Raw genomic sequence first — 18,439 nt, 5'->3', positions numbered from 1 at the left:
GCAATGGGGTATAATTTTTTATAAAAAAAATTGCAAAAATGAATGTGATAAATTTGAAAATTCTCTTACCCAAGTTGACATTTCATGAGTGTCAGCATTTCGGTGATGATAATTCAGGATGAGTATAGTAGAAACCACTGATGATGCCACCATGAACATGATGCAGTTAAAATATGTACCTGGAAGGAAGCAAAACGCACATAAAACCAACTGTGTTTCGGCACTAAATTTTTGATTTGTAAGCCTAAATTTACTACACGCATTTAATCATAATTGTTCTAACTAAACTGGATTTTTGACACAATCTTAAGCCGTGATTAGCTATTTTATTTTTCTCTCAAAACGGACACGGTATTGCTTTTTTTCATCTGAACTGACTCTTCCAACAATTAATTAAAATTGAATCTATTTCTTGCCATTGATTGTGGAATCCCAGTGTTAATTTTCATGCCTTGAAAGCCTTAAAATTTTTAGCCAAGTAAAAGTCACATAGTTTATCAGCATGCATTTTAAAGAAGATGGTTAAATATTATTATTTGTTTCCCTTTTGATTAGGAGAAATTTGTTAATTAGTTTCTTGGCTTTGTTTGTTTTGTCCATTTAAAAATTTCAGTGCAAGATTGCGGTTGTTAACAACATGCAGAATAGCAATATTAGGGATCGTATGTAGAAGCAATCTTTTCAACTCAACTCTTGGGCTACTATGTTCGGAAAACAAACAAGTGGAAGCGAATCTGAGCGCTTCCCAAAGAAATTAACAAAGAAAGAGCGATTTCTGTAAAATGAAAAAAGGCCAAAAAGCAAAAAGATTCAATTTTTCCTACTCGAAATGAAATTAATCAAGAATCGCCAATTTCGACTAAATTCGCAGGTTGTACAGAAATTGCTCGCTAAGGTCAGGGGGTGGAACCCGTCAGATGCATATCTAGTTTTAACATAGATGTAGTGCACCTATTATATATGTTAGAGCAGACAAAACTGAAATGACATGATCTGTGGCTCTTTGATAAGCACGAACCACGAGATTTTGCACGTTTTTGGAATTTCGGCTTTTTGAAATCATGGCAGCTCTTTAGCAACATGACACGCCCCATTTTAGATTTCGTGACCCCTAAGTAGTTATTTAACTGGTTGAGCATTGTACAGGATTTTTGTTAGTTCAAAGTCTTGGAATTTTTATTTTTTTGAGTATAGATCAGTCTTATAATCATGTTTTAGCATGTGAAACGAAACAAAAGCTTCTATTTGCTTTGTTACTTGGAGGCAGAGGGTGATTTTTTGTATTTTTTTTTTTTTTTTTTTTTTTTTGCATGCGACCATGTTTCTTTTTTAGAGTGTTTTTGTTTAAAATATTTTAAATGAATTATTTTGTTAGTTATTATTCAGGGTGAAGGAGGTGGTTTTACAAAGGCAAAGGATTATTGCTTTATTATATGTAGAGGTTGAAAAATCTGCAAAAAATTAAATTACAAAATTGAGGAAGAAGAATATCAGGAACTCTGCATTTGTCTCTGAAAGAAGATGAATTAAGAGGCGCAGTTAGATAAATAGGTCCTAAACGATTAATGTGTGTGTCAATAGTGAATGGCGGCACAAAAAGACTTTTGAAAAAAATAAAAATTGAGAGAGTAGGAGCAAGAGAGGAGTTCTTTTAACAAAATTTAAGAGGCTAGTTTAGCTAAATCATTGGCAGATGAATCAGTTTCTTGGCATCTCTTAGCACGGAGCGGTATATATAGATAAATATAAACTCGATAGCTGTCAAAAGTTACCAATCTAGACAAGATACAAGATATATGTACACAAATTTAATTGTCCAGTCCAGTTAGAGTATGAGAAAATGAAACAAACAATTTTTAAAAACAGCACAGATTAGAGATTATGTCATGTTAAAAGTTATATGGTGAGGCATACCACACAAGCAACAAAATGTTTATCCGTCTGGCAGTAAATTTTTTGTTTATACACAGAAAAATAAACGACATCAGCACGAGTAATATGGAAACAATAAACAGAGCGGTTAGTTATTTTAAAAGTCATCACGTACGTTCCTTTTATGGTTGTTTAGAGAGCAGGCAGATTAGATTCAGTCAGAGCATCACGATTAGTTTTTTGTTCTTTCTCCATCCGGCACACATTCCATACACACACAACATACACTCATTCTCAACACCAATTTATGGGCATAGCAGTTTAGTTTTAGTCAGCATTCTCCGAGATTTCACCTTATATGTAGCATATTTTTTTGTTCATTTTATAGACAGAGTTATTTGGTTTGTTTTTTTGAGTGAGTAGCTTACAAAACGCAGGGTCCTCGCTCTCACTTGTGAACAGAAAAGAAAAACACTCACACACCTGCTCGGCGGCGGAATTTCCAAATTGCTCTCGCTTAACGCCTCCATAAAGCTGGAGACGTAATGCGTATGCACGGCTGCGCTCGCGAATTAATGAAGCGGAAAATCGACTGAGTTCGCGCCAATTCAAGTAATACACTGCAAGAGAGGTCGTGGGTTCAGAGAATTTTAAATAAAAGGGCAACCGGATCAAACTCGAAAGGAAAGGAATTTCTGTTTCGCATGTGGAAAAATTTGGAATAGTTACAATCAAAATAGAATTTTTTTGAATAATTTGAATTCTCTACTTGACGGAAAAATATTCCTTTGCAAATTTTAAATAAAATCTTATTAAAATTCCGCTCAATGCACCTGTAAGATCAGGAAAAGGCATTAAGAAGTTAATAAAAATAAAGAAAATGAATGATTGAAATCAATATTTGTTTAGTTAAAAATAAAATATAATTTTAGTTAAGCTCTAAATAATAAAATTAAAAAAAAAATCTATGTGTCATACGCAACTTACCCAACCCAGGAAATATTTAATGTAATAATTGTAATTCAAAACTTTACATAATTCTAATTGTGCTTGCAACTGGAAGAGATGTGGACGAAACTGGTATTGATAAAATTTGAAAACAAAATACAATTTTTGTATTCAATTTCCTATCTAAATCGTAACAAGTTCTAGAGACTAAAGCTTTGATGGGGTTGAGTATTGTGCAAATAGTAATCAATAAATAAAATAATAATATAGTGTTCAATAAATAAAATAAAGAATTTAAAGTTTAATTGCGATATTATGATAAAATAAAAAATTAGTTTTATAATATGCAAATGTGTATTTTTAGTTATTATGTATTCAAAAAGTACTATATATACAAAATAAAAAGGGAAATATGAAAATTAAAAATTCTGTAATCAAATTTGGCTAGGATGGAGTTTGCCTTTGCACAAGTTGCAAATTATTATTGATCGCTCTCGATACACTGTTGGCGCGGGGGCGGCGGAGGCTGCCGGTTGCTGTTTGCACTGCGGTGGTAAATTTTGCTAATTAGAAAAGGTGTTTGCAAGCGCGCGAGGGAGCATCGCGTCGTGAATTATGGCCTGTTTAACTTTACACGGTGCATGCTCCAAGGTGTTAACTAATTACACGCAAAGTTTGAAACCTCCGAAGTGCACAAGAGACGCACCGCCGTCGCCGTGGCCCGCCTAACAATGAAAATTGTCTCGCTACTGAAGTTGCGCGCGTCAGAATTCGTGAGAGAATATGTCGCCGCGCGGATGAGCACATGCAAAATTCACGCGGCGCCCATTTAGGCGCTCGTTTGAATTATGGAATGGCCGAAACTTGGGCTGTTTGCCCAATGCTTTTAACTCCGAGGAAAAGGAAATGCTGGGATGGGCGGGTGTTTAGATCTGTTGCATTATTTTGAAGGAGGTACTAGTTTTAACCAAGGCTTTTTTGTTTGGGTTAAGGAGTTGTTGAGAATTTTAATGGTTGTCTAAAAATACCGAGTTTAATATCAAATTTTAAGATTTTCTTATAGACACATACAAATTTAATCCCCCAAAAATTTCCACTCTCCGATGCGTGTATTACTTGAATGATTCTGAATTGTTTATTTCTGACGGTGTGAGGTGCAAATTTTGAACGTTCACAAGCAAATCCAGCACCCTGCAATATATTTTGACTTTGGCACAATTATAGGGAATCGAAATGTGGATGATGGGAGTGGAAGATGAAGTGTAAATGAGAGAAGGGCAACGCATTTTTTTTTCATTTGTTTTGATTTAAAAAATTTAAAGACACTTAAGTTAAAGTGAAACAATTAATTAAAAAGTTATGCATATTTACTTAACTGACAGATATATATTTTTAAATTATTATGATTGGTTAGATGGAATTTTTTGTCCTTTTTTTTGCAATTTCTTTTCATTATTTTTATGTACATACGTCTATGTGTGTGTGATGCAATTTAAGTATGCAAATTTATATATATTTATTAAAATCGGTATATATAAATTCAGATACGTAAATTTTCTTGTCCACACACACATATACATGCAGGGGTGCTGACCTAGTAGGGGTATGGCTTCTGAGGTCTGCGGTAACGCATCGGCAATCATAAGGGAAAAGACAGAAAGAGACAGAAGAATTGTAACCCCTGAAACAAAGATATAGGCCTTTATATGAAAGAACCTTTAAAGCAAGTTACATCGTCCAGCAAAGTGATAATATTTCGTTTATTTAGCTTGCTTGTCGGACTGAATTTTTGATCTCGCTTTTATTACAATGCCCTCCTCTGTGTTAATTCTCCTTCTTCCAAATGTGCTGGGAAAGAATCAACATCAACACGACCAATGAAGGATGAGTAGATTATAATTATATCGAACTAAATAATGCAAAAAAGTGAAATATAATGTTCATACAACTAGAGACAAATACTAACACGCGAAACCCACGACTCGAGTCGGGAGTGCGCGTGTGCCTATTTAAAGTTTTATTTAGTTTGGAATTTTGTAAGCTTTGTGCGCAAAGTTTTATATTTTTTTAAACGGTTTTTAAACTGCATTTCATTTTAGCAAGTAACACAATATTATATATATAAAAAAATTCTTGTGGTTTGTGTGTTTTTTTTTAGATTTCTGTACCTAACACAGGCATTGCGTCGGATACTTGTGGCAGGGTTTCAGCAACCAAATTATGGAATACCGTCAATGAGAGTAGAATTGTAACGCCTGAAACATTGGACACACTCTAATATTTACACATTTTACTCAAATGAGGGAGGGATTTATTTAGAAAATTTGCAGGAAAATTCCGACTCTGGCGTCGGTAAGACAAGTTAAAGCTTTTCCACAATAACTGCTGGTGCATCAAATTGGATTTAGAGAATAAAATTATTCCTCCTTTGAATTAGTTATGCAGATAATTTACAAATTTAAAAGGTCAAAAAAATCATATATAAATATATTATGCACTAGACAAAAAGTGAGCGAAAAATCGTTTGAAAAATATCAAACCTGTCATGCATGAGGTTTTTCGATTCCTATGGAAAAATAATGAATGCGCAACTTTTATGTATGAAAGGCCATGTGGGTTTGATTAATTATTATAAATTTTTAATCCTGGAACGAAATCTGTTAGTTATTTAAAAATTACCATCTCTTTCAAACTTTCCTTTGTAAAGTGCCAAAAGTGTATCTTACACAAAATTATTGTTGTAAATAAATTTTGCCCTTTTATGATTGCCGCGAAAACCACAGGACGAAAGTACAGCTACGTTCTAAAACTGGTTTTGTTATTATTCAGACTTTCTATGAATATTTACACGAACTTTCTTTTGCACTCTCATATCATTTCAAACGTCCGAGTCGTAGAATCGGAGTTTCGCTCTCTGGAAATTATCATTTTACGAGCGAGCGTCTCTTCTTGTGAAAAATTATATGCACAGTTAACCTCCGGGGAACAGTAAATTTTAACGGCGGGAAAAGTACAAGTTGCAAGAAGGGCACGTGTCCGAAAAGACTGGTTTTTGTTTCCGGCGGGAAAAGTCGTGCTTTTAGCCGCACATATGGGAGCACTGGGACCTGCTGGCATATCCTCGAGCTCTGCACCAACAGGGTCCAGCACTCTCTCTCGCATTAACACGTGTGTGTGTTTTTAAATGCGTTTCTCGCGTCTCTACTTTTACATTATAATTTGATTTCAGCGCCGCAGTCGATAAATTTATTCCGATTTTACACGCGCAAGAGCCCCGCGGCACAAGAAAGGGCGGGAGGAATCTTGGTGGTTTTCGCACGTGTTCTTAAATGGCTATAAATTAAGGTATTACACACTCTCTCACTAGAAGAGGGAGCTAGCAGGGGTTGGCACAAAAACGGGAATAAATTTACCTTGGCGCACACCCCGGACATGTTATTTGCAACAACGCAAAAACCGTCGTCGGCACACTCGCACAGTCTCTCACCTCCACGCACACACACAGAAAAGCGATCAAGTACATATATAGAGATAGAAACATTATGTATATATTCAAATGTTATTCAAATTGCTGCTCGGCGCCCCAAATCCCTGCAAGAGAATGCGGCATTAGTGGCTTGAAACGTGAGAGAGAAAGAGAACACATTGCGTAGACCATATAATATATGATAAAGTACAAACGAACAAGAATCAAGAATTAATGCAGAACATTGTAATTGTTGGTATCATTTTATCGCCATGTTTGCTTATTTAAAGGAGGGATTGCACAAGCACGGGTGGATAGGAGGAGCAGGTTTGAGTTGAGGCGGCAAGAAAAGGGTTAGAGAGAGAGAGAGACATGTTGTATAAAATATAAGCACTTAGTTAGTGGAGGAAATCCGGCCAGCACACGTTGAGCTTGGTTTATTTAGTTTTTCGCGATTGATTGATTTTTCACAAATTTTGGTCATTTAATTTAACACCGGCGCACGCGAATTGGAGAACGACTGTCTATTTAAACGTTTTTTACACACACGTTGCTTCAGTGACAACGGTTCAGACATTTTATTTAATTAATGCAAGAGGGATTTCACTTGATTTAAGTTATGTACAGCACCGTTCTAATATTTTAAAGGTTTTTGAGATGTGTTTTTTTTTTGTCACTACTTTTCCCGGTTGTTCTAACAGTAAGTGGGGATCGATCAACGTCACCCTGCCTATCCCTCTGCAATCCAAGTAGCAACGGACAAAAACAAGGGTCCTAATCGCTCTTTCCTCGCAAACTGAGCAGTCTCTGACATATCCATCAAACAGATGACATTTGTCTCGTGTGTCATTTTTGCACAAACATAAGTAGAGTATCAAATGTTACCTATCAGAGGCCTTTCCGAAGTTGGAGGCATGGTCTCCGCTACCATGTTTAGGAAAAACGTTAAAGATAGCAGAACTGTGACATCTGTGAGGACAAACCAAATTGAAGCATAGCATAAGTTGAAGTAAAAATTTGTGATGAGACAAAATGCGAGTTATTGTGGTACACAATTAGCTATTGCAATTAAAAGTTGCATCTCAGTCACTCAAGTGTGATTCTCTAGCAAATGAGATGTTGAGGTGAGGGTGCCATCTCCCGTGGGGGGTGCCAAACTAATTCGCATTCTCTGCTGAGTCGTTTTTTTGTCTATAAAAACTCTGATCGGTCGAATGAATAATAAAATATATATTCCTCAAAAAAATTAATTACTGTGAACATCGATCATGAATAATCTCTAATTAAAGAACAGTGTGATGCAGTAGAATTGTTAGATACGGTGTGACATCTGAAAGGGCAAGAATTACAGTTGAGTAGCAGGGTGGGTCTCGATTCGCAATCACAGGGGAGTCTCTTTGACAAAAATTTACATCAGAAAGGAAGTTTCAACCATGACTCTGCTAGCAAGGCGTGAGAATAATCAATCATTCCAGGAAAGCCTGATCTCCAGATAATAAAATGAGATTCAAAATATTTAATATGTATATAATGTAATAATATGTATATGACGAATTTTACAAAATCACATGCAGGTCTGTAATGAATAATCACATGGTGAAATAATGACCGTCGTGGTGGCGACTCTCGGAAAAATAAAAACTCTTTGGCATTAATAAGAGTAAGCAAGGGCTTGAGATGATCTTTCATAAGGAGGAGCTGGGTTTGAAGGGGGGTTGTTGACACAATTAGGGTCAGTTGGCTGTTGGGCACACGCACACTTACACACACATTGAAGTTGAAATTATATATGAGCCGAGAGAGAGGGGGACGAAAGGAGGGTGGAAGAGAGAGCAAGAGAGATAGAGAGAGAGTAATCCTGCGATCAATATGACACGTCCGAACGTCTCTCGGATTAACCTGCAATAATGAGTGGTGGCTGCAAGAGTGGAACACGAACGAGAGTGCCTGTAATCGCCAAAGATTGTGGCTAGAACAGAAAACAAACCCCCTCTGTCTCACAAGTGCTAAAAGCTTCTCTCTATCTTAATGCATTTCGCGCGCACCTATGGTGGTTAATAGTCGATCGAGCTCGTCAAAAAAGTAGGTTGTATGGGAGAAATATCAACATCCGGACAATGCTTCAAACTTTCTCATTTTGTCGTTTTAAAAATCGTACGCTCTTTTCCATCTAGCATATGAGACTTTTTCGTTCCGATTTTGTCAATATGTAGATAAACTTTGTCAAAAAAAAATATATAATATGCGTGACGTTTCGCCTGATTCTGGTGGTGTATTTTAGCGTTACTCTAGTTACCTAATAAAGGAACTGCATCGGAGGTTGCAGGCATTGTCTCGGCAACCATGTTTAGAAACACAGTCAGGCTTAGAAGAATGGTTACTCCTGCGGAGGAAACAAGAGACAAAGAAGCCAAACATTAACATCATTCAACACAAGCAGTGGTGTATAGTTGTAGTAGATATATGTAAATATATATTGATATAAAAAGTATGATGGAGTATAAAATTACACAATATTCAAACTAATTATGTATATAAGTAAGAAAAAACACTAAACCAGAGTCAAAGTGTCAAAATGTATAATAATATGATGATAGCAAATGTATGGTCTTACAAAACTAGAACTCATTCAAGAATAGCGAAAGCTATGGGAAATTTTCAAACTAGCGGGAGTATAATATGTGTTTAATGTAAATAGTTAAGAGCCCACTCGATGGTTAGCATGATTAAAATCTTAGCCATCCACATCTCACGTAAAGCCGTGTCTAATTTCTTTGTTTACTTGAAATATTCAACTGGTGTGGAGAAAAATATGCGATTGGAGAATCAATAAGTTTTACACCCATTCAGAAAACAAGTCAGCTGAGAAAACGTGACGGCAAAGATCTAACAAGTCCAACTAGATTACAGGTTTGCGAATGAATGTGATGGTGAAATTATGGTGATCTGCAACCGCCGACTCGTTTATGCTGCTTGGAAGAACTCATTGTTAGTCAGCTAGCAAAGAGCACCAAATGAAAGATGGATAAAAATTTGTATATATATTATGAACACTTGGCAAGTCACCAAATCTACTACTGCAACACATCCACAACAGTTAAAACACAAAAATATATATGAATTTGCAACGGTCATTGAATCAAATACCAAAAAGAGTGAACTGCTGAAAGTGAGTAACGAGAAATAAAGAGAAAATCGGCTCGGAAACGCAAATCAAGAAATTTTGCTCTACATGCGTCTATGAAAGCAAGCCACAAGTATAAGTACACTTGAGATTTCAATATGTATGAAAACTGCACGAATCATGGAGGAGAAATCAATCAACAATATGTACTGAGGCGGCGTACGCAAAATAAGAATTGGCGGGTGGTTTGATAAAACGAAACCCTGTGGAAAAAACAGTGCATGGATAATGTGCCTGCGTATCACAAAATATAGTGAGACTTCTACCATATTGTAAGACACGTAGAGTTAAGTAATGAAAAATGGGAAAACATAAACTTCTGAAACGGCAAATATTGCTGTGCTTACATTTTGCAGAGAGGCACGAAGATTATAAATAATATTGTGAGAAACTCATGGGGATTTTTTTTATAATAAATAATTGGAGAACTTGCACTCAAATATACAGGCCAAAAAACTTGACAATCATCAATCATGAAAATGAGGTTCGGAATATACAAAATGTCAAATTGTTCTTGCATCAACGTGTCTTTTTTTCATTCATGCAAGCCAAAGTGTAAAGAAGCAAGATGAGCGCAAGTTCGCTCAAATGATCCGTGAAAGCGTGCCTGTAGTGTGAGCTTCTCTAAAAAATTCGATAAGCACCATTTAACCCTATATAACACTTAAGAGAGCGCGCTACACCAAAGAAACGATTTACACCATTATCTATGTATAAAAAAAATGTCAGTCAATATGGTAATTTGATGCGCGAATGCGCCAAGAGCGCATTCACCTGAAAATTGATGATTAGCTGGTTAAAAAAAGAAAGGCAACAACGACCTTTAAAGAATTTCACACTAGCAGCGCACACGAAATTTGACGTTCGCTGCTGGAATGTACGCAAGCTCACTAGAATTAAAATTTGTCTTGGAACTTTTGAATATATTTATGAAAATTACTGTAGCAGAAAAGACAAAGAGAGGTGAGATTTAGACGAAAGAAGACATTTAGAGAAGGAAAAAGGAGCAATCGTTACCTAAGGAGAGTTTTTCGCCGGAATCCGGTGGCAGCGTAAAGCCAAGCACTGCCATCGAGGCGATCAGCACACACGGCACTATGAGGTTGAAAAAGTAGTACAGGGTCCGCCGGCGAATGATAATGGTAAATGTAATATCAATGTACGGCTCAGGACAGCAATTGTAGTAAATTTCGTTCCTTTTGCCGGGAACACCTGCGAGAACACACAAGGAGACGAGCAATTTGGCTCCATCAATATACCAATTTCCATAAATTTAAATCCTTTTCTTTCATTTTTTTTTTATAATTTTATTTGAAAAAAGATTTTTACTTCCAAAAATGAGCAGAATTTTGTTTCGTTTGGCCCGGTCGCGAGTGCAAGCGCGTCAATAAAACTTGCACGGAACATAACTCTTGAAAGCACCCACCGTTGAAGTCGCCCACTTGAAGCAAATGTATTTTCGAAAGCCCCTGCGCCGCTTTATTGATTAACTCGCGCACCGAAACGGGCGCCGAAAAGCGTTAAATTTAGGAAATTCTCTTGCGCCCGTTTCGCTCTTGTGCGTTGAAAAGCGTTATTTCTCTCTCGCTCTTTTTTGAAAGCTCATTTTCGCGGCGAGCTCTCTTCTCGCGCAAATGTAAATTCAAGACCTACCTAGTAAATCCCATTCACCGTTGGTGATAAAACTGCTAATGTCACCACCTCCGTCGTCTTGCAGCTGTAAATCAAGCTGCAACAAGAAGGGCGAAATAAAGATGTGCTCACTATCTCCGCCGCAGGCTCGACATCAAGTTTCAAAACTCATATTCTCTTCCTTTTTTATCTTTCTGACTGCTGGTTTTCTTTCTATCTCTAAAACCTTTGAAACTTGCAAAAATATGCTCGTTTCTAATTCCTAAATTGCTTCTAAATCTAAATTCATGCATCAGTCAAGCAAATGTGTGTGCTATTTTCTCTGATGTGAATTTCGGTACAATATTTAAAAAACCTCCTAATTCTGTTGTCTGTTTCCATGCAGCCGTATATTCCAAATCTATTTCTTATTTTACAGACTACAGTAAAGGGCCTTACAAATTTTATTTCAACCACTAATTTTTTAATTTACCAGAATTTAAAGTGTGTAAATTAATGCAATTAACTTTTTTTTCTAAAAAAAAATGCTAAAAAATATGTTAAATACTTTTCTAAAAAGCTATTGATTGCCCTTCTGTAAAATTATTATTATTAATATTATTTTATTCTGGAGTTGCATAAAAATGTCTAAATTATTCTTTACTTATTATGTCCGAGCCATTTCTGCGCTCATGCAGTCCTCGTTTTAAGAGAACACGCTGCGTGATCGTAATTATAAATGCACTGTACCTGAAATCCATCGTAAGTCCAGCTGCCGAACTTCATCTCACACCGCTGGTCGTCAAACGGGAACCAAGTAATGTCTATCTTGCATGTGCTCTTGAAGATGCCCGGCGGAATGTACAAGCAGCTACCGTTATTTCTGACCACGACATTAGTGGGATAGGTCCCGTCGAAACCCTCATCCGCACTTCACGTGTTCGATTAAAGAAAGACACAAATGAAAATCTTCAAAATCATCAACAACATATGTGGTAATAAAAGGGCGTGCACTTAAGATTATATAAATTTCGATAAAGATGGAGAAGAGAATCGAAAATAAAGAGCAAAAATGAAAATGAGAATCATCAAAAAGCCAACAGGCAAAAGTTGAAACTTTGAAAGGAGAATATAGTAGTGTGGCCAAGAAAAGTTGCAACATATGGGAAAAGTGTTAAATATTTTTTCGGCAACACGAAAATCATTCAGCTTTTGATCGCAATTTAGACATTATATTTTCTAAAAATGTACTGCGGCAAGGCTAAAAACTGGAAAAAGACAGCCATCAATGTAAATGTGAGAAATTCAGTCAGTCACGCTGAAAGTTGTATTGGTGGGCTAGTAGCATTTAGATTTGATTTAGTTGCTTTTATTTCAGGTCGCATATGTAAATTTCGCATTTTTTTACTTTCATTTATGAAACGAAAATTTATCAACCAAGTAGAAACAAACAGAAGAAAAACTGAAACAAAAAGTTTAATTCGTCAAAATTAAGTTGAGGTTATTTCTTGTTTAGAGGCGGGCGTTGTTTTTTTTTCGGGTAATTTGGGCTTTTTTTATTATCAGGTTAGCGATGGGACCATCGCCTTATTTAATCGGTCCAACGGCTAGAGACCAACCGAGAAGGCTAGTCTGTCGCCAGAACCAAGTGACATGTGTTTTTTTACAGTGAGCCAACAACGACGGCAGCTGACAGTGGTGGTACATTGGCACCGGGCAGGCAAACTTATTGGCTTAAAGAGCAAAGCATGATTTTTTTTTTGCCGGCTGTTTTGCACACTTGGGCTTGAGTGATTATTGCTTGATTAATGCTCGCGTACTTCAGGACAGCACAGTTGAAAGGGGTTAATTGCTGGAAAAATATTTACTCTAATTCATTTACAAGCTTAATTATAAATCTTTCAAATTTGCTGCCCTGAAAGCACATAATTATCCAAGGTGGTTTAGCAAAAAGCAGGGGTTTAAGGGTCCATTTAAGGGTGAAGCAAAGCGGGTTAGTGGAAATCATCTGCTCTAATTTCAAAAAATTAATGACTCGACTCGCCATTCCCGAGTGCAATAAACTTGCAAACGGGAATAATCAGTCGCTGGCTCAAAACTACGTGATATTTACATTAAGTCAGCAAATTAAATGGAAATAATTAATGTGTATGTATGATTTTTTTTAATCCAACCAGTTCGTTTTGGAAACCGGTTTGTGGTTAGAATTTTTTTAATGATTAATTGCGTATTTTTTAAGGCTCTATTATTCTAAAACGAAGCTGTGAGAAGATCACATAGCAAACCAAAAAAACACGTTACCCGATTAATGTACGTCTTGCTTTTGTGTGTGAGAATTTAGTCGACGAGTTCCAAATTTGGTTTGCTATTCACGAGATCTACATACAAACCTTGCGATCAGACCCTCAGCACCAACTTTATTTAACTGCAACGCACTCGGAATTATTTCAGCATTTACATCAAGATTTAGTTAAATATCGATTGGTTTATATTTGTGAGAACAAAAACGTCTGTGTGTATTTATTTATTTCCACCAAAAACTTTTGCGTCACCTCACTGAAAATTAATGACGAAAAAAAAAGATGATTCTGCCATAGTACAGTACATAGCCTGACAAAAAGCTCAAAAACCGACCTGCTGGAAGTAAAAAAAACTTCATCTACTCTACAATCAACTAATACAAATTAAAATGTGTGGAAAAACAACTTGCTGAGTAGCTGGCAAAAATGGTTCTACAAAAGCGCCACTGTCGACGTTACAAAAAATGATAATAGAAAAAAAATTACTCTGCCGCTCAGCAAAACTGACTGAAACCTGCTCGTTGTGGAAAGTAGTGGAAAAAGGAAAAAGAGCGTGTGTCGCCGGTTGCATACCTGTTGTACATGAGCACGTCGGGTTTCCAAATGCGGTGAGGAGGGATCCTAAGGTCCTTGACGCCGCCATACTCAGACGAATTCCACCTCAAGTTGACATCGTTCCACTCCTACACGATGCGGACAGGAGGCTCGTCAGTAGGGCAAGTGAAATGGGCTCGTTTTCGAGTTTTTTTTTTTTTTTTTTTTTTTTTTTTGTAAAACTAAGTGTTTGAAATTTACTTTGAGAGAGAGTGCTCTCAGAAATAAAGCTGGATACTGCGCGATTTCTCTCAAGAGGTGGAAATATTAAATTCAAACTTAAAAGAGAGAAAAGAGAGAGAGAGAGCAAATGGCAAAAATGCGGTCAAGCTTGATTTCCGAGCACCACAGGACTGAACTTCGCAGTCCTCGTCAAGGAAGGGAAAATGCGCAGATGCCATTGGAGTAAAGATCTACTCATTAGAAACTATGAACTCTCAACTACTTTGAATTAATGAAATGGCTCGTGCAAATTTATCACGATTATTGAATTTCTTCTATGTATATTGTGAAAGAGAGGTGTTTGTAGGGAGAAATTTATTATTTGGGGTTGGGTAGTTACTACAGGCGCACTTTGCAGACAGTAATTAAAAGCGCAAAAAACAAGACGAGAATCCGGAAATAACTGCAATTTGTGATATTAATTCAAGAATTAAATGTTACACACAGTTTTGCACAACTGATACTCACCTAATTCTTTAAACATGGCTGTCATTGGTGCTTGGATTTTTTTTGTGTAAATTCAATCACCATTTCAGCCCCCAAATTGAAATAAATTTCCTTGTTTTTGAAATATCATTTTTGCACAAATTGCAGCGTTACAGCGAATCAAGTGCTGCGGATTTTCCCTTCCTTCTCTCTAAACTGAACTTATAATTTAGGCCTTAAACCTAAGTTGTAACAAAAACGACCCTTCGGCCGACATTGAACATTATTTGATAATAGCGGAAATCATTATTTTTTGAAAATCGCATGCGAACACAACACTACCAAACAACACAAAGTATAAAACACTCCAACGAAAATACTGCATGCGAATAATTAGCAACCTGCAGCTATATCGTTTCGTGCAGATGAGAGAAAGGGCAAAAATCTAAAAGAGTATATGTATAATATCATTGAAACGCAGTCTCTCCTAGAAAACAATTAGGAATTTTTCGCTTGTTTATTGACGCTTAATTTTGCGTTTTGCTGAGACGCAGCAAGAATCTTTCATGGTTTAATTAGGTTAGAATGAAGAGAGTTTATTTAAAAATTTTATTAGCACTTGTGATTTACAGTAGTTGGTTCATGTGTGTGGATGAATGTTTTAATGGCATTTTAATTTTTTTGAAAAAACAGGAAAGTAATAAAACACCGCGAGTTTCGGTCCGTTATGTTAATAATTGAAACGAAAAGAACATAGGTAAACTGAAAAAGAGGGGCGCAGTAGGATTCAGATTGTTAGCTGAACTTCAAGTATGAATTCTTCTCCAGAAATAGATTTAAAAGTCTGTATATATATAATTTTTTTTTGCTCTGCAGCATTGAAAGGTATTGAGAAAATTTGACGTGAGATTTTGTTGAATTAATAACCCGAGTTAATTATCTGAAATCCTTAAAACTTGAACAAAAGATGCAACTCAGGCAGTATAATATTTTTGCTTTTTGCTTTATGAAAAATGATATGCTCTCTCGAAAAGTATAAAAAACTTGTTTAAATTTTCCTACGGACTATTGCAAGGAGTTTATTTGAGAATTGGAACAAAAATTCGTCATTTTAGTGGAAATGAAAAGGAAGTAGATTTTATATAATAATATATATTGAAATACAGTAAGTAACTTTGGCTTGTTCAGGCGGGGCAAGACGAAACTTAACACTGCACTCGTCTTGATGTCAACATGCTTTTCTCCAAGTATACTCTCTCTTTTGTAATAATATATAATAATAATTTGTGTAGATATAAAAAGGAATAAAATGTTAGTAGTAAAAATATATAACTCATGGGATATGGAAAGCAAAAACAAAAATAATAAATCATAAGTGAATTATAAGAGTAATATTAGTAAAAATATTTTTATATTCTTGAGGATAAATAAAGTTGTTTTGCCCCTTGAATAGCTGCAAATCTGCAGAAAAAGCAAACTCGTCTTATCCTCATTCGGTTCTCGTTCAAGTGCGGGCAGTGCAAAAAAGAGAGGAGGAGAGAAAACGGAAGAGATGATCATCATATATAATATAAAATGGTACTGTAATGATGATTATATATAAAATATCGTAATCAAAAAATCCACATTCATATCCACACATTTTTAGTCCAGGTAAAATGCTCTCGTTTTTGTTGAGTTGTTCCAACTTGGTTTATCCTCTGTTTTATTTAATAATGTTGAATTTAAATTGACTTACCAGTTTTAACCATATGTTTGTTATTAGAAGCTGATTCTTCTCATCCTAATATACATGCAACGAGAAGAGATGTGCGTGTGTTAGTCTTTATCGAAATGCTCACACCAACCAAACATTTTTGGTGCCAAATGCGTGTGAGAAGCGTCCCCCGGGGGAAAGACGCGAACAAATTTTCTCTCCCGATCTGGCACCAGCAAGGCGATATACCTCAAAAAAACACACGCAAGGACCCAAAAATCAAAAAGAAACCTAAGGCGATCCAGGATGTGTTTTTTCAACTCAAATGATAATCACAATCGAGAATCCAATCAGGGGCAGGTTCGTGTGTTTGACAATTAATTTTTTATTATAATTTTATTGATCATTTTTAATTAGAATGTTTTCGACCGCGCGTGATTTGAAATAAGTATAATTATATTTGCGTGTGATTTGTAATTTGAACGCGAGTTGCTGGCCCTGCTTGAATGTTGTGGTTTTTTAAAGAATCTTTGCTGTCTACCGTGTCACATTGAAAATATTATATAGGCTGCAGCAAAACGATATATATTATAAGATCAATGCTGACTGCCCACTTACCAAATTTAACCAAGCGTTCGAGGTAAGCATTTGGTTTTTTTCGTCCTGTAGAAGCAAAAAGTAGCAAGTGTTTATATCAGAGTTTCAAAAATCTGCTTAATTACAGCCTAAGCCTAGATACAGTCCACTCATCGGCCAGTCTCTTCAAAGCGTATGTCTCGGTTATCCCCGCGGCTCGCTCGGCTTTTATTGCGAAAGTTTGATTTGGGAAGGATACGGCCAGCAATATAAAAATGAATTGTGCCCAGGGAGCTTTATCATCGCAGATGGAGCGTGTTCGGCGTTTCCGAATGACACAGTTTAGTTTTTGCTTCTCATGCTCGCCGAGGATATGTTTATGGAAAAATGAAAAGAGCTCGGGGATGAAAGGTTCGGAATATTGCAAAAAATATCGGCGCAACTTTTATTGGGCCGTGAGTAAGTAGAAAAGTAAGTTGTGCAGCTCTCTGGGAAATAGGCCGAATGCAAATTTTATTGATAGATAGTGGCGCTTGCTATCTGCAAAAAGCAACACAAAAGCATCCAATTCCAATACAAGTGGTGCAAAAAGAATGGAAGATAACTTTGACTATCTTGGAATAGGAAATTTTTGTGTCGATATCTTGATTTCGTTTTTTGTCTCTTAAATTGGTATGCAGAGAAGAACGTTTATAAAATGCTTTAGAAGTTTCTTTGAATTGGAGCTCTTTAAAATGTAAAAAATAAAATCTATTTATCTTTTCCTTCTGACAAGTCGTGCAGGGAATATTGGAAAAAATTTCAAAATTGCAAGTTCTAATTTTGGTCTCATTCATTTTACTAAAGGTTTCTCCAATGTTGTTGAAAAATCAAAAAAATTTCTAGAAATTATAATATACTGTAGTAAAAATAAGTTATCATTTGATTCTAATTAAAGTAATTATTAGATTAAAAGATCTTGAAAAATAGATAAAATGGAATTTGAACAAATTATTGATAGATTTTTAAATATTATTTTGATTATTTCTTTACAGTTGAATATGATAGGATTTTTGGGCCGCGTTCCAAATTCATATACAATGCGTGGGCATGTACACGTTTCGCCACGCAACCAGTACATTTTTCACCGATAAAAACGTCAATTCTCTGGGAGTGTCTCGGGCGTCGGAGCAATGGCGCAGATGAAATTTCGGTCGTCAAGTGTCAACGCGCGTCTCTCTGCACAAAGCAACACGGCGGGCGAATGTGTTTGGAGCAAAACAATTTCACTCCGTGCACGTTTTTAAAGAACGAATCGATGGCGGCGGCACCTTGTTATTCTTTTATCACTTCTTTGGACCGCGCCCTGCCTGCCGCGTGCGGAAATGCGGCTGCGGCCTCTCGGGAGGGACGAGTGTGTGACTTGCATGCCCATTTTCATGATCGATCCTGGTGCCGGCAGCTCTCGCTAATGAGAGAAAGACAGAGGCACGCGCGAGCAAACAGGAATTTAATAAATAAGGCCGTCAAGAGGAAATTCGCTTTTCAAGAAGCGATCTTTTGCT

At 36.3% G+C, this 18,439-nt stretch overlaps 1 protein-coding gene across 10 annotated transcripts in view; it reads right to left on the bottom strand.

The window, feature by feature from the left end:
* LOC132203337 (neuronal acetylcholine receptor subunit alpha-7-like) overlaps positions 1–18,439 on the bottom strand; it is a 36,887-nt gene that overhangs the window by 8,223 nt on the left and 10,225 nt on the right. Inside the window, exons 3-10 of one of the 10 annotated variants that reach the window (XM_059631052.1) lie at positions 16,938–16,982; positions 13,955–14,064; positions 11,832–12,012; positions 11,124–11,199; positions 10,488–10,682; positions 8,583–8,669; positions 4,989–5,075; positions 70–179 (exon numbers count right to left, since the gene is read on the bottom strand). In XM_059631052.1, the coding sequence (XP_059487035.1) occupies positions 70–179; positions 4,989–5,075; positions 8,583–8,669; positions 10,488–10,682; positions 11,124–11,199; positions 11,832–12,012; positions 13,955–14,064; positions 16,938–16,982 (891 nt within the window). Of the gene's footprint in view, positions 1–69; positions 180–4,414; positions 4,502–4,988; positions 5,076–7,171; positions 7,256–8,582; positions 8,670–10,487; positions 10,683–11,123; positions 11,200–11,831; positions 12,013–13,954; positions 14,065–16,361; positions 16,407–16,937; positions 16,983–18,439 lie in introns of all 10 variants that reach the window. The other 9 variants (XM_059631044.1, XM_059631045.1, XM_059631047.1 and 6 more) reach the window with 9 other exon arrangements.

The sequence above is a fragment of the Neocloeon triangulifer genome, unplaced genomic scaffold (assembly GCF_031216515.1).
Source record: "Neocloeon triangulifer isolate White Clay Creek 2 clone unplaced genomic scaffold, ASM3121651v1 ptg000017l, whole genome shotgun sequence".
Lineage (NCBI taxonomy): Eukaryota > Metazoa > Arthropoda > Insecta > Ephemeroptera > Baetidae > Neocloeon > Neocloeon triangulifer.
This window is presented reverse-complemented; position numbering and strand designations above follow the sequence as displayed.